The 23,981-nt window shown below is 43.6% G+C and overlaps 1 protein-coding gene across 3 annotated transcripts in view; it reads right to left on the reverse strand.

The window, feature by feature from the left end:
* Positions 1–766: 766 nt before the first annotated feature.
* The window catches only part of LOC147027762 (uncharacterized), a 77,214-nt gene continuing 53,999 nt past the window's right edge, over positions 767–23,981 (reverse strand). For all 3 annotated transcript variants that reach the window (XM_085877346.1, XM_085877345.1, XM_085877344.1), the window contains 7 exons: positions 21,563–21,670; positions 21,160–21,320; positions 11,733–11,852; positions 9,936–10,047; positions 7,815–7,914; positions 2,706–2,805; positions 767–1,486 (listed from right to left, as the gene is read on the reverse strand). In XM_085877346.1, the coding sequence (XP_085733472.1) occupies positions 1,286–1,486; positions 2,706–2,805; positions 7,815–7,914; positions 9,936–10,047; positions 11,733–11,852; positions 21,160–21,320; positions 21,563–21,670 (902 nt within the window). In that variant the 3' untranslated portion in view covers positions 767–1,285. The remainder of the gene's footprint in view (positions 1,487–2,705; positions 2,806–7,814; positions 7,915–9,935; positions 10,048–11,732; positions 11,853–21,159; positions 21,321–21,562; positions 21,671–23,981) is intronic.

A 23,981-nucleotide genomic window follows, 5' to 3' on the forward strand; every position in this document is an offset into this window, starting at 1 on the left:
AGAGTATGTTTCATGTCTTCCAGGCCCAGACCTTTACGATCACCATAATAAAGTACAGTATCTTCATGGATAAAACTTACCTTGAATAATTAAGAAGAGGTGCAAATGAACGTATCCAGTACAAAATAGAAGTTGAGATATTAAAAGTACCTCATAATTGTTTGACATCGTACACTATAATGGCACCTCTTCGACGCCCGACGTCAACTGGTATGCCTCTGCCCATATTATTACATCATTATAATACCAGTATCAAGTTTGACAATAGATCTCTTCAGCCGTTCTTAAGTTATCGTGGTAACGCATATCTATCACAAACAGACGGACAGACAAACGGACAGCAGGGCAGAAAACACGAAAACATAATACCTCCAGTGACCTCGATGGCAGTGGCATAAACCAGAGAGTTGGTGTCAAAGCCACCTCCTCAAAGTAGTACTGCATCTATATATATATATATATATATATATATATATATATATATATATATATATATATATATATATATATATATATATATATATATATATATATATATACAAAGCCTGTTTATACATTTATCGTTTTTAAAAGACTAGTCTAATAATATTTTTTTTTATAAAGCATTGCAGTGAAGTCTGATCCAAATAATTTCAAAGCAATATATGTATTTGTATGTTGTAATCAGTAAAAAATAGTGTGGTAGATAAAAACATTAGAAAGGAAAAAACTTTAACGTTGATGTGCTTCAAAAAAGTTAAGTTCAAAACAGGTAAAAAAATTAAGAAAAAATTGAAATTATTTTATAATTTCAACTTCACTACATCAATAGTATACCCCAAAGGAACCTCCATGCCAAATATCAGTATCCTAGTACACATATTAAATGAATGGCAAGCTTCTAAATAACTTGCACCAAAAACTTTAACATTTTCATGCTCACACTGATGCTCACCTCCACGCCGGGGGTATCGCTATAGCTCTATCTTCTTTGAACAGGCGAGCTAAAAAACGGAAATTTGCAAAGTACTTTCTTGGAGTATAGTAGGGAAGGATGCTGCTGGCAAGAAAGATGAGGCAACATAGATGCATGCTCTACAGGAAGATAGGTTGGAGATGGTTGACTACAATGAAATTCCTTTTAAACTCTTTGGGCATCGACAAGAACAGTTTATGGATTTATACACCCGAACAAACTTGAATACTTTCAAGTGGCTCCAATCAGCAAAATTCACAGGTAGTGACTTGATTTTATGCAGGACACAGTGGCAAAATAGTGAGAATACAAGGAAGGAAAGGTGGGTGTCTAATATGGAGGAAGCAAAGGTGGACGACAAAATGTAGGGGTGCGAAGGGGGGTAGTCACAACACTACTACTGCAAATGTCAGGGACTGATGAAATGACTGAAAGGTCACGGGCATTAGGGCCTGCAACAGGATACAATTGGTAATCAGGTTCATTCCATGGGCCACATTCTTCCATGAAGAGGTTCATCTCCATTTGACTCTGAGGAAGAAAGAAAAATGAAAGACTTTCACATGCCCAAGCTCACCTGTTTATAAGTTCCAATCTGAGCACTTAGCACATGATGCTACGATCCCAGGTTCAAATTCCGTATCCTATTATTTTATCCATCCTCTGGTGGTGTGATGGTTACAGCGGCCACCGAGTCTGGGCGTTTGGTGTTTTGAACCCCGGCCGAGTCATACGAAAGACTTCGAGTCTGGTACATGCTGCTTTCTTGCTTGATGCGCAACGTTTAAAAAGGATAGAGCATGGACAAACAACGATACACTAGCACAGGCTTTGATGGTCCTAATGGCTTCCTCCTGTGTTGCAGTTCCTTGAAAGGGAACATATATTATTCACGTCCTTGTAATTAATGGAAAAGTGCATTTGTGTCGTTGTCCTGCAAGAAATGTATAGACAAGCCCCTTTACGAACCTAAGACCACTGGTGCATTTTTCTTTACCAATTCTAATCCTGTAATCTAATCTGTATTAAGTTGATTTCTATGATACTCATCATTTGGTCATATATTATTTTACCATCACAAACACCAACGACTAGTACTACAACTACTGCATATACTACTACCTTCTCGATGGCACCAATTATTCCGACATTCTTGTGGGTTCGGCTAGGGAATGCTTTGGACTCAAGTCTTTCACGAACCAGCTGTCCAGGCCTGATGTTCAACGAAGGTTCGGGCACAAATTTGTAATTTGTTAATGATGCTGGCGATCGCTCGTCTACTCTTCGCGAAGGACACCAAGCTGTTAGCTTTACCCTAACAGCTTTAATGTCCACCAAGTAATGCCGGCAGGTGGACCACCCAGTATAACGTCCATCCGAGGGACAGCACACACATTGATGAATCACCCTGCCTGTGAAACACCAGGATAGCAGTTTATAGCTGGGTCGGGATTCAAACCCAAGCTGGACAGCTTAGAGGCGAGTTATCATTTCATTGCTTTTATGTAGCGTTAATGACAGCAGGGCAAATGCTATGAGGGAAATGTTAGTCATCTGCCACACTCAATTCTATATATTTATTCTTCAGCAATGGATGACAGTTGAAACCAGAGTCGGTTTCCGATTCATTGGAACAGGACAATGAATTCCCTTAATTTCACTGCATTGACCACGTATTATTTGTCTCAATGACAGCCTCATGATGAGCATTTTATATGAAAAATAAAAATGCAATTTTGAAGGAACAAACCTTCCCAGATATGAGCAAGCCGTGGATCATCTCTTTGAGATCCTCAAAGCTCGGCCTCTCGGACGGATTCTGATTCCAGCATGCCTCGATGACAGAAAAGCTGAAAGATATGGAGAAAAGAATGAATTATTCAATTTATGACGATGTCTTTTTTTGTGTGGAATTCATTCATCTGTGCGAAACATGTGGCTGCATGTTTGCATGACTGCTGGGAGGATGGTTGTGCTGCTGATGCTGCAGTGCCCCCTGTAGGATAGATCAATAATTTATCATTCGTTCATGCATGATGCAGGCAACAACTTACCCACTTTTCACTGAAAGACAGTGGGATTTTTAAATGTCCACCAGCTATTGTTAGCAGACAGGACACAGAACTTAGTGTCTGTCAGAGCTGTCGGTCGAAAATCATACTCAGATTGGACAGCTCAAAGGTGCTGCTGGACTCTTTTTTTTTTTTTTTTTTTTTTCAATGTGAGGATTTAACATTTCAATTTGCTTACATGATACAAATGAAAATGCATCATAAATATAATAAGACAGTGACTTTATTAAATCTCTCACTCAACCATTTGAGTTGTTAAGGTTTATGGAGTTAAAAAAATAAATTCAGAATTAAGAACTGCATTAAGGTGTTCCCCAAAGCACTACCAATTTAAGTTATTTTTCTATCTCTACAAGGTCGAGACTCGTGGGAGAGCAAGGTGACAGAGGGTTTGAATCGACACTAAGGCAGTATGGCAACTCGTGGGCACAGTAAGCAAAGGAATGAACACACACGAAGAGAGGGAAAGAAGGAAGCACTGCAACATGAAAGTAAGAGGGTTGGGTTAATGGGGGTAATAAAGATTGTGGGAAAGTATGTGGGATGACATGAGACGACAGTGCACTGTCTGCTTGAACCCATTAAGAGTGGGATAGCACAGCCGCTGGAAAGAAGTTGCACTTACAGGAGAAGTGAGGAACAGAGGAGTTGAGGTGTGCAGTGAGCCTGCATTTTGAAAGTTAAACCAGGAGTGGGCGACTGGAGGAATGCGCACATCCAAATGTTGGGGAGGGTCACGGGACTGAGAGAGCAGAAGCTAAACCAGAGAGGTGGTTCAAAAAAAAAAATAGATAGGCCACCAACCTGCATGTGATATGAAATCAGGAAACTCATCATAAGAGATTCAATGTTGAGAGCTTTAAATTCCACAAAATCCAGTAGAGATAAATGTGATACTGGGGCTCTAATCCCATAGCGGCCACCGAGTCTGGGCGGTTGGTGTTTCGAATCCCGGCCGAGTCATACGAAAGACTTCAAGTCTGGTACATGCTACTTTCATGCTTGATGCGCAACGTTTAAAAAGGCTAGAGCATGGATAAACAACTATACACTAGCACAATGCCATTTGGATAGAGCACAATGCCATTCAGCTTTGGATAAATACATTATTGGCTGAGAGCAATTCTGATTTTCAAGAAATTCATTAGAATGCCAGAGGATGCCTCATAAGTAACAGGCTTTGTAGGTCACCCAAGGAGAAGTCATGGCTTGTGGTGAGGCCAAGAAGTTCAATAGTCTGAACCGTTTTCAGTGGTTAACAATGGAAATAGATAGGTTAATTTGACAATCCTTCTGGAGTGACAGGTTGAGACTGAGATTTTTCAGGATTGAAGGACATGCTCCATTTATCAGACATGAAAATGAAGGACATGAAAATGATTACCTTGCTGTCAGCCCTGTCAGGCTCGTGGAGTTAAAATGATCCTTTAATGACCCTTTCTTATATTATCGATGTCATCAATGTGTGTCAACAAACGAGCGAGGGTGTTAACTTTTGAAGAGTTTGTCTTTGAAAATTTTAAATTAAAGATGCTTCAAAAAAAAGATGAGTGAAACAATCATTTTATGCACAAGAATGAAACAGGAAGCGTGTTGGCAATACGGGATATAGAAAAACTAAAACACGAGGAAAAGTCGAGATGAATCAGAAGGGAAGAGAAACTGTTTAGAATTTTTGTTTGTAGTTTTTATTTTTAAAATTTTCATACATTATAGATCAGTGTGGTGATATGGCCTGGGTAATTGGTCCATTCCCTATACAGCGGAAAATGGGGTTTTGCAATCACTTCTGTGTGTCTGTCCAGGCCGTAACTTTTATTAATTTTTTTTACCATTAGAGCTTTTGTCATCAAATTTTCAACAGCTTTATTATGAGAATATGGAGAAGACAAACTAATAGTTTTGTTAAAATATTATTGTTATTATTATTGTTTGACCACTTTTTGCTCTATTATTTTTTAACATTTTTTCTCCCAGCAACCACTTGTCCGATTGACACAAAATTTCAGGGTATGAGTGACCCCGCCCCCATGGAAAATATTTTAATTATAATTGTGATGTCACCGATCATGTGATATGGCAGCCATTTTGGATTAAATGCAAAAAAATTCAGCATTATATCTCTGAAACTGCTGATCAGAAAAACTTGAAACTTGGCACATCTCATTCTACTCTCAATGGAGAATAAAGGATTGTAAGGATGATGTCATTGGTGAAGTGGTATATCAGCCATAAATGTTTTAATCAAAATCCTTGTTTATCATTGAGATTCAGTGTGTACGTCCAGGCCATAACATTTTTACCAATTGAGCTTTTGTCATCAAATTATCAACAAACCTTTATTATGAGATTGTAGAGAACACAAATGAATACAAGTCTGAAGATGACAATGGTTCACGAGCGGTATTTGACGATGCAGATTGTTTCAGAAGTCAAGGATGAGACAATGTGATAATTTTTGACCAAGTTATAATTAAAAATATTGTCATCCTAGCTCTCAAAGTTTGGGCGGTCATATGATTTTTATGTCAAAATTCGCAATTTTCTAAATTTTTGACCTTGTGACGAAAATGAAAAATCGGGCAACGACAAGTTTTAGATAATTCATTTTGCAATTCAAATACCGAAGAACACATTCCGTTCAATCAAATCCCTAGGAGAAGATAGATTTTTAATCTGACTACCCCCTAAAAATGGCTATTTTTTGGGCGTGGCTCCACCCACAATGGGCGTAGCACGCCCTCATCCAGGAAAACACAACTAGACATTGATATCGAACACATAACCAAGTTTCATCAAGAACGGATCAAAGTCCACGGAGTTTTGCTCAGGACAGACAGACACACAGACATAACGAATATAGTGGTCACTGGCTGGCACTCGTGAACCAAAAATGAACAATTTTTTAAACTGTGTTTTCATCATGTTTAGTTCGAGTACAAAGCAGACGTGGATGGGCTTTGCATTTTCAGCTGCTTACTAGTTGTTGTTCTTTTAATCTTTATGCAGGTATCATATAAGAACAATGCAACAAGGGGCAATGGATAAACAGAAGAAATTTTTTTTTACGTACGCTGGAGTTTATCAGGGTGTCAAAAGAATGAAGAACTAGTCTTGCTTATGAAGGCTATTGTCAATCTGTGTCGGCAGACAGGTAGAACAATGAAAATATCAACAGAACGTTGAGGAATGCGAATTGCTGTGGGAAGCAAGGAGAAGCTATGTCAATCAGGGTGTCAGCTTTCAGTCTATCTTAGAAGGATCCAATCATCAGCCTACCCTGTCGTATCCAGCTTGGAACAATCATGAAAGAAAGTAGAGGAAATGAAGGCACGGTTTCATGTTCCAATCTCTTTCCCGTACGGTGAACTTAAATAAAGTGCATGAACAAATGATAAGTCAATATGTATCTACAGACTATACAGCTACTGAATGGACCAAACATGCATTGTTTAGAAAAAAAAACCTACTTGAATGTGATTGTAAAAATATCTCAGCATAACATGGCCATTCATCGTTCCGACATTGGTTCAGGTTGGTTCTAACTTCTGCTTCTGGTTTCTGGCTTTTTATGAGCACACCGATAAGACTGAGCTTCCCGATATGAGATTCCAATCATCCTGATTCCAAAATTTCCCAATCTGAGACACAGAGGGCCTTAGATTGCAGGGCCTCGAGGAGAGTAAGATTGGAAGCAGCAGTACCAGTCTACATGAGTGAGCTTTCATCCACAACACAAGGGTTTGTACCCAGCTATAATTTTACTTAGTACAGAGGATGGCAGTGGAAGGCTGTGGCCCTGTGGAGAAGAGGGCAATCCTGGATATACGATCTGCCCAGAACAAGTTCTAGCTGACAGTGAATCCCAGGAGCTACCGACACTACACCTCTCTTCGAAAGTGACTCCGTAGAAATAAATCTCAGGATTTGCCTGCCAGTCCTTAATGAGAGACAACGTGAGAATGTAGGTCTTTCTTGCACTAAAGACAGGTTCCAGGTAAATTAGCTGTTGCATATTTACTCCAGATCTGCAGAGAGAGAGAGAGAGAGAGAGAGAGAGAGAGAGAGAGAGAGAGAGAGAGAGAGAGAGAGAGAGAGAGAGAGAGAGAGAGAGAGAGAGAGAGAGAGAGAGAGAGAGAGAGAGAGAGAGAGAGAGATGTTGTCACTGCCTGCCTGATGGAGCAGTGCAGACCTCTCCTACATACATCAGAGTCATCTGTAAAGTGATGCAATACGTCATTGATGTACACCAGAACAGGACACTAACTTCAGACACGGGCCTCGAGAGGTACAGCATGAGATAGAATTTCATCCAAAACAACCTGCTGCTTGTGCGCACACAGGAAATCTGACAGCCACTCTGGAAGGGAACATGGATACCATTAGCTGACAGTTTTGGAAATCAGGGTGGTATGCCAGACATAATCAAATTAATGGAAGATGTCAAGTGAGACAGACTTAAACTCTTATTTGAGATGGAGTGCATCCATTCATTTCTCACATATTAGAAGCAGAAACTCCAGCATACTTCATTTTTTCCAAAGTTGAATAACCTTGGCAGATGCCAAATTTCTAGTAAGAGAAGGAAGTTGACTTGCTATAATCTGCTTTCAGTGAGAGAGTGTATGATAAATGTATAGGAAGGGATATACTTTACATCAAACGAGTATTGCAGATGAACAGTGTAATAATTTAAAATTGTGTTCTCTTATAGATTTTGTACATGGCATGGTTGTTTAACAAAAGATTAGCATTGTGGGCAGCATACTACAAGTTCAGATACATACAGCTCAGTGCTGCAATGAGGTGGTCTGTTCATCGTCTTCCCTGCTTTGATGAAAGCTGATACGGATTGGGTTGAAACCAAGTCAGGATACGGAATCTGACCTGGGGACACACACACACACACACACACACACACACACACACACACACACACACACACACACACACACACACACACACACACACACACACACACACCTATAATAATAATAATAATAATAATAATAATAATAATAACAACAACAACAAGTCTGAAGACGACAATGGTTCACGAACGGTATTTGGCGATGTAGATTGTTTCAGAAGTCAAGGATGAGACAATGTGATAATTTTTGACCAAGTTATAAAAATGATCAACATGATGTGGTACGGGTGACGGGTTATTAGCTGCAAAATGTCGAAAACCCGGTTTCGTTGAACAACTTTAAAAATTTGACCTTTGCATAACCTTTAAAGGTCACAAAACAATGTTGTGGACATTAAAATAAGGAAACAGGATACGTGCTATAGCTTATTGGAGTTAGTTCGTCGAAGAAGGTCGAAAACCCGGTTCGATTCCCACAACTTTGAAAATTTGACCTTTGTGAACTTTAAAGGTCAAAGGTCAAGGATTATGACCTTTGGTGCAAAACTTCCTCTGGAACATTCCAGGAAAAATATAACGTCATATAGGCTATGTGGCATTTCGCACTCCTCGGATTATCCATACTTTGATGAAATCAGCATAAAAAACAAACTTGAAGGAGGCGCCACGGGCAAGGTGTTCGAGATAGAGCAAAATGGTTTCAAGACTTTAGGTGATGAATGACCTCAAGATTATGCATAAAAAAATATTGTCATCCTTGCTCTCAAAGTTTGGGCGGTCGTATGATTTTTTTGTCAAAATTCGCAATTTTCTAAGTTTTTGACCTTGTGACTTTGACCTTGGGATGAAAATGAAAAATCGGACAACAAGTTTTAGATAATTCATTTTGCTATTCAAATACCGAAGATCCCATTCCATTCAGTTATATCCCTAGGAGAAGATAGATTTTTTAATCGGACTACCCCCTAAAAATGGCTATTTTTTGGGGTGTTGCTCCGCCCACAATGGGCATAGCACACCCTCATCCAGGAAAACACAACTAGACATTGATATCGAACACAAAACCAAGTTTCATCAAGATCGGATCAAAATCCACGGAGTTATGCTCTGGACAGACAGACACACAGAGACAGACAGACAGACACACAGACATAACGAATATAGTGGTCACTGGCTGGCGCTCATGAACCAATAATACCATTGCTTTCATGCCATAAAGGCATATAGGGCTGCCAAGGTAGTTTAATTGGCAAGGAGTACAGCATTGTTACTCCGACGCAGGTCACCCCAAAAGGTTATTACCCCAGTACACTGGTACTCATTTTGCCGACCTTGGAAGGATGATAGGCTGAGTCAATCCCACCTGGTGTTAATTCAACGGAAAAACAGGGGCTCAAACTCAGGACCTTAAGGTCCCAAGCCAGCCACCTTACCACACACAACTTTAGCAAAGACATACATATCCGGCAAACTCAACGACCCAAATAAAATAATACATGTATTTATATAAAGTTACAAATCAACTTCCACCTTATTTGCAGTTGTTGAAAGATACAAAAACTGCCCACTGCTAACTGTAGTACCAGTCAGCCTCTACAAGTTTTAGAAGCCATTATTTTGGCAATTGGGCAACTCTTGCTCTCCCGTCTGAAGCATTGAGGTAAAACTGGCTCTCATTGATTAAGAAAATTACAGTTGATACAAAGCTGGGCTCAATGGAGTCTGCCACAATGGTGACAAGCCGTCAGGATCAGTCATTGGGCTGCTATTCATATCAGGGATTCTTGTCTGCCAGTCGTCGTCTCCCTTTGTCAGCAATGAATGTGCCTCCCTCAATGTTGTGTGGTCACCCACTACATCATGTCATCGGTGTTATTTGTGGCAGTGAAATGCTATTGCAGATGATAAACAGGTGACACATGCATGTCGAAGATGTTTGCAACAGTCAATGCACTCTCTCCAACCTGCAGTGTTCCTATAGCTTGATTGCACTTAACTTCGAAAGAAACATCTGCAGCACTTCACCAAATTTACTCACCCAAATTAATCATCTCCCACAGTAAGACTCCAAAGCTCCAAACCTCTCCAGGCTCTCCAAAGCTCTCTGCCACCAAATACTCAGGAGGATACCAGCGCACAGGCACTCGGACCTGAGGACACAGAGTTCTTTCCTTCAAGCATCAACTGCAACCATTACTTCAAACTAACAAACAACCAGGAAAGGCTTCCCATAAACCATAGCAACATTTAACCATTTACTCAATTATCATTTTTTTAAATTAGGAATGTTTGTTATGAGCCATATTCTTCCTTTTTACATCTTAAAGTGAGGCTACCACTTTTTTATGTTTCTGCTATCAGCATAGCTGCAATTCACAAAAAGTAGGTGCTGCCATTATTCTCCCTGAAATAAGGTTCGGTTGCTAAGTAGTACGAGCTCTGGTGGATACATTCTTGTGCTATGTGGACATTTCCATGACCATTACATCTGATATATTGTTGTGGGCTGGGTTCGGTGGCGATAAATGACCACCAGGGGTAGCAGTAGGGTCGTCTCCACCGAACACCCCGGAATTTAGGTCGTGACTCTCGGATAAGTCCGAAAGGTCACGGGTCCCTTAGCAGACCGTGGTCGCCAATATTTCGACGGCGTTGGGTAGGGTTAATTGCCTAATTTCAATATACCTGAGTACCCACGCCGTCAAATTACCGGGGAAGTCACACCCTCGACGGACTCTGTCGAACCGGGTCACTCTAGCGACCTCGGTCCGGTGTAACCGAGCGGAATTACCAGAGTCCGTCGGTCCAAATGACAACTTACGGCACATGGCCACCCTAATTCTCAATATGCACTGTGCTGGGTCAATGGTAGAAACGACAGACAACGAGCTGGTACATTGAACAATTGGGGGTTTATTTATAATGGGGCAGGGGAGCACAGAGAGCAGAGTTATCACGACGATAAGAAATGCAATTTACAATGTACAAGGCACTTAAACAGTTTCTACTTACAGGACTGCAACACACACACACACACACACACACACACACACACACACACACACACACACACACACACACACACACACACACACACACACACACACACACACACACACACACACACCCAAAAGAAATGGACCCCGTTGGGTCTTTATTTGACCTTTCAGCTCAGAGGGAAGGCGAGCTGAGGCAATTGTAGCTCTGCCTACCTCCTCACCTAAGGCCATGTGTGTAATAGCGACGGTCCGCTGTTGTTGTAGTTGATATAAACCCAACTAAAAATAAACCCACAGCGCACTCATGAAATTCCTTTTAGACACAGGGGATGGATTCTAACTCTAAACACATACTTATCGAAATAACTGGACTGCGGGGACTCTGACTGTCTGTGTGCAAATGGCTGCGAAATCCGTAACAATATAACTGCAAGAGGAGATAATTATGAGGGTCAAAACTGCTTCTGGTTAGGCATTGCTGGGCTTCATGATGATACATTATTTTGTGAAAACTTTGCCACAAGCTCCATCTAGGGTTAATGGCAATATTATGTAATTTCATTGCAAGATTATTTAGAACAGATGGTTACTAATCCATTCAATGTGGGCACTGAAATAAGGAAATAAAGGTAGAGCCATTTATCATTCCGGTCATTCCTCTTATGTTGTTCATGTTTCTAAATGTCTCACATCCCCTCCCCCACTCCTTTTCCCACCTCTACTCCATTGCCACACGAGCATAATGGAAATAATACTTCTATTTCAGAAACTGCATCTGCAAGTCAAGTAAATATAATAATAATAAATCCAGTTATCATTATGATTAGTGTAAATACCTTATCTCCTGGACTATGATGGAGCACACGTTCTGCAGCCACTCCAAATCCTGCAAGCTTGGATATTTCCTGTTGTCCCTCCAGCAGCACATTACGAGCTGCCACATCCCAGTGGCAAATCTACAAGCACGCAATCAACTGCAGTATAACTTGGCAATAAATTGTCAACTGCGATTTATTATAAAAATTGTCAATAAATTACTGAAAGACAGGCTCTTGCTGATGTCAGTAACCAGGTAAGCTTAGTATTCTAAACTTGATGGAGTCTTTACCCCGTTTACAATCAAGAATCAATTTCTTTTCTGAATTGCACATTTCACCAACATGTGAAGCGAAGCTGAAAATTGAGTACGAATCCAAGTCGAGGTATTTCTATCCCACACATGAGCATAAATCCCTTTGGGAGGGGGTGGGGTGGTCCATAGGACCACCGACCCCCCCCCCCCAATTTTTTTCCATGCAGTGAAAAAGGAAGAGGCAAATGCTACAAAAAGTAAGACCACCAGTCCTGAAGCTCACCGAGAGCAGGAGCAACAGTCACTCAAACACCCCCCAGACCCTGAATATTTTAATGCCATGAAGAAACTTCGATACATCACAGGTGATGAAGGTTGTGGTCAAGTTTCATTCAAATTGTGTGTGTAGTTTGGAGAAGAGAGCAAATTACTATTTTGGGGAGTCAACCCCCCCACACCCCCAATTTTTTTTTTTCATTAAAATCGTGTTTGGTTCAAGTGACAATGAGTGAAGTGTTTACAGACTTACTCACTCACTCACTCACCTACGGACACTGCTCGATAGCATAAGCTCACCTGACTAAAGTCCAGGTGAGCTAATAATTTATTAAATAAAACACGATTGAAATTTATTGAAGCACCAAACAGCTGTCATTTGTAAATTATGTGTTAATGTTGAGTTTACAAAGAGAAAACGCACAACCACATGCGAGGAAACGCATACCACGCACAGTCTATTGTCCGGATGTTTGATGATTTTGAGGTCGTCCTGAGCGAGAGGTCCGTGCTCCGTCGTCTCGAGCGAGTGGTTGGTGCCCCGTCGTCCTGAGCGAGCGGTTCGTGCTCCATCATCCTGAGCAAGCGGTTCGTGCTCCATCATCCTGAGCGAGCGGTTCGTGCTCCATCATCCTGAGCGAGCGGTTCGTGCTCCGTCATCCTGAGTGAGCGGTTCGTGCTCCGTCATCCTGAGCGAGCGGTTCGTGCTCCGTCATCCTGAGCGAGCGGTTCGTGCTCCGTCATCCTGAGCGAGCGGTTCGTGCTCCGTCATCCTGAGCGTGCGGTTCGTGCTCCGTCATCCTGAGCGAGCGGTTCGTGCTCCGTCATCCTGAGCGAGCGGTTCGTGCTCAGTCATCCTGAGCGAGCGGTTCGTGCTCAGTCATCCTGAGCGAGCGGTTCGTGCTCCGTCATCCTGAGCGAGCGGTTCGTTCTCCATTGTCCTGAGCGAGAGGTTCGTGCTCCCTCATCCTGAGCGAGAGGTTCATGCTCCGTCGTCCTGAGCGCGCGGTTCGTGCTCTGTCATCCTGAGCGAGCGGTTCGTGCTCCGTCGTCCTGAGTGTGTGGTTTGGCTGTGTCCTCCTGTGCAAGTGGTTCGTGCTTTATCATTGTGAGCGAGTGGTGCATGCTCCGTCAACCTCAGAGAATTGTTCATGCTCTGTTCACATGAGAGAGTTATTCGTGCTCCGTCATACTGAGCATGTTATTCCTGTTCCGTCATACTGCGCATGTTGTTCGTGCTCAGTCCTTCTGAGCGAGTTGTTCGTGCTCCGTCCTTCTGAGCGAGTTGTTCGTGCTCAGTCTTTCTGAGGGAGTTGTTCGTGCTCCGTCCTTCTGAGCGAGTTGTTCGTGCTCCGTCCTTCTGAGCGAGTTGTTCGTGCTCCGTCCTTCTGAGCGAGTTGTTCGTGCGCAGTCCTTCTGAGCGAGTTGTTCGTGCTCCGTCCTGAGCAAGTTGTTCATGCTCCGTCCTTCTAAGCGAGTTGTTCGTGCGCAGTCCTTCTGAGCGAGTTGTTCGTTCTCTGTCCTTCTGAGTGAGTTGTTCGTGCTCCGTCCTTCTGAGCGAGTTGTTCGTGCTCCGTCCTGAGCAAGTTGTTCGTGCTCCGTCCTTCTGAGCGAGTTGTTCGTGCTCCGTCCTTCTGAGCGAGTTGTTCGTGCGCAGTCCTTCTGAGCGAGTTGTTCGTGCTCAGTCCTTCTGAGCGAGTTGTTCGTGCGCAGTCCTTCTGAGCGAGTTGTTCGTGTTCCGTCCTTCTGAGCGACTTGTTTGTGCTCTGTCATTCTGAGCGAGTTCTGAAATAACACCCGATTTCCAAGCCATTGCCGTATTTGCACGTTTTCTGAATTCCCGAGACAGACTTTTTTTTCCACCATATTCAGCTGTTTAAAAAGATTAATGTTGGTGAGCATATCACTGAAATGAGTAAATTAATGCAACGTTTATAAACCTGGTGTTGGCTTTGCAGTTAGGGTGGTGGCTTAGGATCCCAGGATCCTGAGTTCAAGTCCCCTTGGCTGCTGAATTAACACCAGGGGTTTGAGTCATCCTGTCATCCTTCCGAGGTCAGCGAAATGAGTACCATTGTAGCAACCAAAAGGCTGCACAAGAGAGGAAGTATTGACAGATATATTAAATCTGGTAATGGTGTGGTGCAGGCATGATGGGCCGAATGGCCTCCTCCTGTGCATAATTTTCTTGTAATCCCTGCAACCGTTGTTTTTGGGTTGAAGCTACTCATGCTTTTTGGGTTGCATATAGTGTGTACTATAGTCAGTAATCACACTGAATCCAACCTGCTGATTCCCGAAAAATTGCCGATATCGGTCAGGCATTAGTGTGTGTGTATATGTTTGTTGTTCATAAAAAGCATGCACCATATTCTCTTTGTGAGCTCCCCCACCCCATGCTTCTCTCTTTTTGTCCTATCCTTGCTCGACACTATCCCGATAGTGCAGCACCCTCCTCTCACATGGCTCTCACTCTCCTCTTCTCTGTCTCTGGATATATCTGGACAGTGTTTGTTACCAAACGCGTCGGGACGGTGTGCGTCTCCGGACGTGTCGGGACGGTGTTCGTCTCCAGACGCGTCAGGATGGTGTTTGTCGCTGGACGCATCGGGGCGGTGTTTGCCTCCGGACGCGTCGGGCGGTGTTTGCCTCCAGACATGTCGGGACGGTGTTCGTCTCCAGACGCGTCGGGATGGTGTTTGTTTCCGGACGCATCGGGGCGTGTTTGCCTCCGGACGCGTCGGGCGGTGTTTGCCTCCAGACGCGTCGGGGCGGTTTTTGCCTCCGGGCGCGTCGGGGCAGTGTTTGTCTTGGATGCGTTGGGGCAGTGTTTGTCTCCGGACACGCGAGGGTGGTCTTTTTCCTCAGACGCGTCTGGACAGTGTTTGCCTCCGGACGCGTCGGGCGGTGTTGGCCTCCAGACGTGTCGGGACGGTGTTCGTCTCCAGACGCGTCGGGATGGTGTTTGTTTCCGGACGCATCGGGGCGGTGTTTGCCTCCGGATGCGTCGGGCGGTGTTTGCCTCCGGACGCGTCGGGCGGTGTTTGCCTCCAGACGCGTCGGGGCAGTGTTTGTCTTGGAAGCGTTGGGGCAGTGTTTTATCTCCGGACACGCGAGGGTGGTCTTTTTCCTCAGACGCGTCTGGACAGTGTTTGTCTCTGGACATGCACTGGCAGTGTTTGGCTCTGGATGGTATTTATCATGAGACCAGTAAAAAATGGATTTCAGACATTATTTTGTCTGAAATCCATATATATATTTATATATATATATATTTTGTTATTTCAGAAGCATTTTGAGGAGACAGTGTGATTCATAATTAATGCTCCACTGCATGTTGGCCTTCCCTTCCTCTCACCTCTCGCTGCCTTCCCTTCCCATAACCACCAGTCGAATAACTGTCACTCATTCTTCCTTCCCTGCACTTCCACATTCGTCATGTAGGACAACACTTCTCACATACTCACAGTACAGAGTTTCATTTACGTGCGCAAAGGAATGCCAAGACAGCCAGTGGCCGCCAAGTCATTGGAATGTTTGCATGTGCGGGGAGGAAGTATTGGAGAGTTCGCGCATCAGGGGAGGACTGCTGGGGGGCTTAAGGTGCATCCTCGTTTATCTCACTTGGTTCTCAATTCACCATTTTCTTTAACCTGCTCAACGATGCCTTGAATTGGAATAGGCCGCAACAGTATATTAACGATAAAGCACTCAAAATGTTTTCTTTTCACTTTCCTCACTCATATCATCGAATGCCTTATCTCCACACCTATGAATCACTGTGTACATTGCTTTTGTATAATATATATATATATATATATATATATATATATATATATATATATTGTTACGGATTTCAGAATCCGTTCTGATGAATGCATCCACACATCCAGGTCCTCAGACAGTTATTTCCGTCAATGCATGTATAAATTAGGCCCATCCCCATGTCTAATGTGATTTTAAATGAGATGCGTTGAGAAGGGCAAAGAATAGATCCCCTCTCTTATTGGAAGCTTTTTTCTTTACAACAGACACGCTTACACACATTTCTTTCGTTAACTCTAAAGCCCGCCCTCATTCTTCCTCAGAAACATTCTTTCACGAGCTCCGACGCCCGCCTTTTTTGAGAGCGCACGGGTCATCATGGTAACTGTGCGCAAGTGGGGCGGGGTGAGCTTGGGGCGGATTGCACCCACGGAGATGGCCCGGAGATATAAAATGAAGGGAGGTCCGTTCTGAGGCGAGAGGAAAACGGAGGCGAAAGAAAGCGGGGCAAAAGAAAGTGGGGCGAAAGAAAGCCAGTGAGGGAGATGAGAATGATAAGTAAGCTTGAGAAGCGGGCAAGAAGTGGGTGTAGGCGCGCAAAAGAGGATAAGGAGGCGAGCGTGTGGCGCGCGTGTGGGCATGAGCAGTGCCGCCAACAAGTGAGGCACGGGTCGGTCACCAACAACACCAGGGTCTAAACTCGCGACGGACGGTCTCGGTGCCTTCCAGACGTCGACTGGCATCCGGGGCTGTTCGCGAGAGGGTGCATGGCAAGGCTGGGAGCTGGCGACAGACGTGACATGCACGCACCCATTTTAGGACGTTTTCACGAGTACTTTCTGGTGAGCGAGACGATTCTTCTCCCCCCCTCCCCCACTCAATGATCTGTTGGGTACCCATATGTCTGTGTTTCGCTGTAAGTAAGTCAACCCCCGATAAGCATCTGCTCTTTGTCACTTTCCTGGCATTTTGATTGATTTTGCTTCGAAATTTATTCTTTATTTACCTTAGAAAATAAAAAGTTCCTTTTATTTATTAACTTTATTATTAATAAATCATTTGTCGATTTCCAACCTGTCCGTGTTTGTCCTTTCCTTCCATTGGTCTTGCACTGTCCGAACCGACATAGAATGGGACCTAATTAACACAGATTTGACCAAAAATCGTCGGCACGCACCTGCGGTTAAAACGCTCGGCCGCCCTAATTTCTGATCGAGATATCATTGGTGCTTTGCAGAGGGCGCGCTCCTCGCTCAGGTGACCTCTAGTGACCTCTAGTTAAACCACGTGACCTCTAGTTAAACGGAATAATTAGATGGACACTGGAACTCCTGGTTGACTGGGTGGCATTCGTGGTTCTAAAACAACCCACCATACCACAACGTTAATTGTGAGCGGTGGCCCCAGGTCTGGCTCTACCAAGGACAACCGGGGATTAATCCCCTTGTGTGACAAGCTGGTGTCTTGGTACCCGAGGCCACAACAGTATATATATATGTATGTATGTATGTATATATATATATATATATATATATATATATATATATATATATATATATATATATATATGTATACGTAGATATACAGCTCTGGAAAAAATTAAGAGACCACTGCAAAATTATCAGTTTTTCTGGTTTTACTATTTATAGGTATGAGTTTGAGTAAAATGAACATTTTTGTTTTATTCTACAAACTACTGACAACATTTCTCCCAAATTCCGAATAAAAATATTGTCATTTCGAGCATTTATTTGCAGAAAATGACAACTGGTCAAAATAACAACAAAGATTCAGTGTTTTCAGACCTGAAATAACACAAACAAAACAAGTTCATATTCATTTTTAAACAACACAATACTCATGTTTTAACTTCGTTAGAATTCAGAAATCAATATTTTGTGGAATAACCCTGATTTTCAATCACAGCTTTCATGCGTCTTGGCTTGCTCTCCACCAGTCTTTCACATTGCTGTTGGATGACTTTATGCCACTCCTGGTGCAAAAATTCAAGCAGCTTGGCTTTGTTTGATGGCTTGTGACCATCCATCTTCCTCTTGATCACATTCCAGAGGTTTTCAATGGGGTTCAGGTCTGGAGATTGGGCTGGCCATGACAGGGTCTTGATCTCATGGTCCTCCATCCACACCTTGATTGACCTGGCTGTGTGGCATGGAGCATTGTCCTGCTGGAAAAACCAATCCTCAGAGTTGGGGAACATTGTCAGAGCAGAAGGAAGCAAGTGTTCTTCCAGGACAACCTTGTACGTGGCTTGATTCATGAGTCCTTCACAAAGACAAATCTGCCTGATTCCAGCCTTGCTGAAGCACCCCCAGATCATCACTGATCCTCCACCAAATTTCACAGTGGGTGCGAGACACTGTGGCTTGTAGGCCTCTTCAGGTCTCCGTCTAACCATCAGATGACCAGGTGTTGGGCAAAGCAGAAAATTGGACTCATCAGACAAGATGACCTTACTCCATTCCTCTACGGTCCAATCCTTATGGTGTTTTGCAAACCTCAGCCTGGCTCTAAATATGAAAAATGAATATGAACTTGCTTTTTTCTCGCTTTGCACGACTTCAGCCCTGCCCCGAGGAGCCTGTTTCGAACCGTCCTCGCCGTGCACTTCACCCCAGATGCCGTTTGCCATTCTTTTTGTAGGTCACTTGATGTCATCTTACGGTTGTTGAGTGACATTCTAATGAGTTGGCGGTCATCCCGGTCAGTGGAAAGTCGTTTTCACCCTCCGCCAGTCTGTAGCTTTGTTGTCCCTAATGTCTGCTGTTTGACCTTGTTCTTATGAACCGCCGTCTTTGAAATGTTAAGGATGGAAGCAACGTGACGCTCACTGTATCCCTCTGCCAGTGAAGCCAGAATTGAACCCTTCTTTTGCTCACTCAAAACTTTTCTTTTCAACTCTTTTGGCATGGTCAATAGTTATTTTTTTATTCCAATTACTTTTGAAGTACGACTAGCAATGTTTTTGCCATCCAGATGGTCCTATTGCAAGAGGATAGTGATGACCACAGCAGTGGTTTTTATACTTTTCCTTGTTAAATAATAATCGGTTCAGGTGATCACCTAATCAGTACCTCACTAAGTAGAAGGAGGTGTTCCTGTGATGGAATTCAACAGACACTGGAATGGAATGGCTGCCATACATGGAGAGATGCTGATTTAAATTTTTTTGGAGTGGTCTCTTATTTTTTTCCAGATATATATATATATATATATATATATATATATATATATATATATATATATATATATATATATATATATATATATATGAGCAAATTCCACCCGTCGCTTTGCTAATGGTAATACTTAATGGAGGAGGGAAAAAAAGGAGAGAGAGAGAGAGAGAGAGAGAGAGAGAGAGAGAGAGAGAGAGAGAGAGAGAGAGAGAGAGAGAGAGAGAGAGAGAGAGAGAGAGAGAGAGAGAGAGAGAGAGGAAGAGAGAGAGGAAGAGAGAGGAAGAGAGAGGAGAAGAGAGGAGAAGAGAGGAGAAGAGAAGAGAGAGCGTGGAGAGTGAAGATGTGGAGGAGGAAGGAGAGAGGAGGGAGGGGGAACGATGAGGGGTGGGGGAAGGGAAGACAGTGTGAGGTGAGAGGAAGGGAAGGCAGACGTGCGGTGGAGTGTTAATCACTATTCATACCGTCTGATAAAAATAATTCTGCATAGAATAACAGTGAAGATGGAAACAAAATAATGTCTGAAATCCATTTTCTACCGGTCAAACTATAAACACGGCCTGGAGACAAACTCCTGTCCAGACATAAATACCACCCGGACGTGTCCGGAGATGAACACCACCCGGATGTGGCCGGAGACAAACACCACTCGGACATGTCTGGAGAAGAACACCGCCCGGACCTATCCTGAGAAGAACACCGCCTGGACCTATCCTGAGAAGAACACCGCCTGGATATTTCCAGAGACAAACACCACCCGGATATGTCCAGAGACGAACACCATCTGGATATGTCCAGAGACGAACACCATCTGGACATGTCCACCATCCGGATATGTCTCAAGACAAACACCGTCCAGACATAACCACCTTCTGGATATGTCCATAGACAAACACCGTCTGGATATGCCCAGAGACAAACACCGTCCAGACATCACCACCGTCCGGATGTGTCCAGAGAGAGAGGGAGGGAGGGAGAGAGAGAAAGAGAGAGGAATGCGCACGCACACACACACACACACACACACACACACACACACACACACACACACACACACACACACACACACACACACACACACACACACACACACACACACGGGCTTTTTTGTGATATAAAAAGCTCCAAGTGGTCGAAATAGTCAAGGGTCGAAGCTGTCTAATCTGTCTGAAGGGTATAAGGGGTCTAATGGAATTAAGGTCAAAGGGGTGTAAAGGGGCTTACGGGTCTTTTGGGTCCTCAGGGTCTTTTTGGGTCCTTTGGATCTTTAGGGGTCTTAACATTCAAACAGGACGTGATTAAGTGGCATATAGTGTTCATGGACTGACGGACGGCTTCACGGCTCCACCGCCTCAGCATGCTTTTCGGTTTTCATGGAGTACGGCGTACTCCTTGTCGTGGGATGATACGGGGAAAAATGGCCACCCATTCAAATGTAGACACAACGATAGGCTTATAAACTACTACAGAGTGAAGTCATAAGCATTTAAAACCCATACCTTTTCATACATATAGATGCGTGTATTTTATCTCATAGTACGGTCCCTCTCGTTAAGGAGGTGAGAGGGTTTCCTTTTCCTATATATTTTATACAAGGAAATATCACCCATCACTTTGTAAATGGGGATACTAAAGGGGGAGATGAAAATGGAGACAGTGTGAGTTGAGAGGAAGGGAAGGCAGATGTGCGGTGGAGCGTTAATTACAATTCATACTGTCTCATCAAAATGACACACACACACACACACACACACACACACACACACACACACACACACACACACACACACACACACACACACACACACACACACACACACACACACACACACACACACACAGGCTTGGACATTATCGGTGACTTTGCCCCCAAATGGTGACTGGACCCATGTGTGACACCAGTATTTACTGCAAGGGTCCTGACCACAAGGATTTTGAAGTGTACGTCTCACTCACCTTTAGGCTATGTAAGTGAGCAAGGGCAAGGGCCATGCATTTCGCTGAGCTCATTATCTCACGAGATAGGCTGAGGGAATTCCTGCCAGGTTCCATGCGCCTTGCCATGAGTTTTTGCTTCAGACAGCCACTTGCAGACTCCATTATATACATCAGGGGTACTGAGAGGAGGACAGTTCAATGAAATTTTGACAAGTGCTTTCTACGTACTGTACATGAAAAAGCAGAATAATGTCCTGCACACCCAGCGTACTCTGCTGATTATGGATGAAATCACAATCTTCAGCAGATTTCAATCACCGAATCTCCAGAAGACAGCATAACCTTGTTTCAAGTGAGCCAAATAAAACCAATATAAAAGACAGTATGCAAGAATTTATCATTCATTATTAAAGTTACTCACTTTGTGTGGTGCACTTGGCAAGGACTTTAATGATGTGAGGATGACATCCTACTTGTGTCAGTATCCGAATCTCTTCCTTAAAGATCAATATATTATTCTCATTGTCATCTGTAAAAAGAAAAAAAAGCATTTCTTAATAAGACAACAATTAAGCAAAAATGAGGAGAAACTTGAGTTCCCTTCAAGAGAACCTCAATGTAGGAGGGGGCCATTCGGCTCATCAAAGCCTGCACTCTGGTTGTGAACGTATGATTGTCCATGCTCTATCCTTTTTAAATGCTGAGCATCAAGCAAGGAAGCAGCATGTACCATTTTTAAAGTCTTTGGTATGACTTGGCCAGGGTTCAGACCACTGACCTCCCAGACACAGAGCAGGTGCTCTGAACATTACATCACCGAGTCGAACCATTACATTACATTACATGGTTAAAATGTTGTGATTATTTCAAAAGAAAGTCTCATGTTTCACATTTATCTCAAAACTATGAAATAAGGAAACTGCATTCATTTCTCTTTCATTATAAATGGCTGGAGCAGACTTCTCCTTTATTATCCTCCTTCCCTTCTCCCATACTTTTCTAATTTTAATTATTTTCTTTTCAACAGGCAGGGATCGGCTCACAATGCTCGCCTCTCCACACGTCGTTGCAGAGATTGACGTCACAGATTTGCTGTGTTTTCATGATTGACACCAATCATAATACAAACACTTCTTTTGTACAAATATTTTTGTAATATTGGTGATATTATATATATTGAAACATTTTTTTGTGATATAAAAAGGTCCATGTAGTCTAAATGGTCAACGGTCTAAGCAGTCTAATCTGTCTGAAGGGTGTAAGGGGGTCTAACTGGTGTTAAGGTCCTCAGGGTCTTTGGGTCCTTGGGGATCTTTGGGTCTTTGGCGTCTTTTGGGTCCTCGGGGACTTTTGGGTTATCTGGGTCTTTTGGGTCCTTGGAGCTTTCGGTGCGTTTTGGGACTTCGGGGTCTTTTGGTCCTTCGGGTCTTAACAATGAAACAGGACATGATTAATCGGCAAATAGTCTTCATGGACTGACGGAAGGCTTCACCGACTCACCATGTTTTTCGTATATATATATATATATATATATATATATATATATATATATATATATATATATATATATATATATATATATATATATATATATATATATATATATATATTGTTATGGATCCGGGGTGTCGGGATTCTCACCCGGTCCTTGGCACCACCCTCACCACCGCCGTCTCCGGGGTTTATAACGCCGGCCGGCTCAGCACAGGCCTCGGGTCACGCGCCGCCTTCAATCGCGATACCAACGCAATCCTTGCACCTTGCCAGTTGGGGAAATAGAACCCCTGGTTACAGACTGGTTTTGTCAGATGCTGAGCGTTTTCTGCCAGTCTGTAACCATTTTGGTTTTATATGCCAATCGAATGGATCGTTCCTCGACGCAATACGAATTAATCCATAGCGGCAACTTCATAAGAATTAACCAGATTTATTGGGGAACCTTGGGGATCACAACACAAGCAAAATTCACGACAATGGTTTTATTAACAATCCTCAATCCGTTCTTAACTCGGGAACCACGGACTACAGGACCGAAATATGCCTTAAACAACATGCAGACAAAGACAGACAGACAGACAGACAGCATGCATACAAGACAAGACAGAGTACTTGGTGATGTCTCATGGACGAGGGGACGGTGTCAAAAGCGCGAATGTTGCTCGCAACAGGCGGATGTCCACGGATTCGAACTCCCAGCTCGAACGCGCCGCATGGCAAGATGACGGTGCCGTACTCTTCCTTCTCAAGTCACCGCGTGCGCACGCCCTCCTCAGCGTGTTCCGGCCCCACGCAATGTCGACGATGGGCCTCAGCCGATCTCTCTCAAGGTCCAGCATACAAATCCAGGCCTGGCCTGTTCTCCAGACAAGGCCCAAATCGAAGTGCCGGGCTCCGGCAAGCGAATCGGCAAACGTGACGAGCCATTGGTGTGAGCAGACCGTCAGAGGCTCCGGCGTCTCCTCTCCTGCCTTCCCGCCTCGAAGCCTGACTTCCGCTTCATCCTCTCAGTTCCTCTCTCTGTCGAATCACCTTTTCTTTCCTTAGAGTCGATCGCCGATTTGACGTGCAGGCAGCCTCTCTTACGTTCGCTCGCTTCAAAACACGAGCACCCTCTCGAGAGCGACTGTTCTCCAAACACTATTCTCTTTTCACGAAGCTTTCGTTCGCTCACTTCGTTCGCTCCTTCGACACACGAGCATCCTCTCAACCGCCTGCAGTTTTCCAAACTGCCAAACTCAACCTGAACCTGCGGTCTTCGTTTCTCTCACTTCGAAGCCACTCCGAGCATGCCTCGAAAACCCGACTGGTTTCCACACACAGTTCTCTTTCTCCCCCTTCGT

The sequence above is a fragment of the Eptatretus burgeri genome, chromosome 4, assembly GCF_056783735.1.
Source record: "Eptatretus burgeri isolate ZD-2024b chromosome 4, Ebu_testis_v1, whole genome shotgun sequence".
Classification (NCBI taxonomy): Eukaryota; Metazoa; Chordata; class Myxini; order Myxiniformes; family Myxinidae; genus Eptatretus; species Eptatretus burgeri.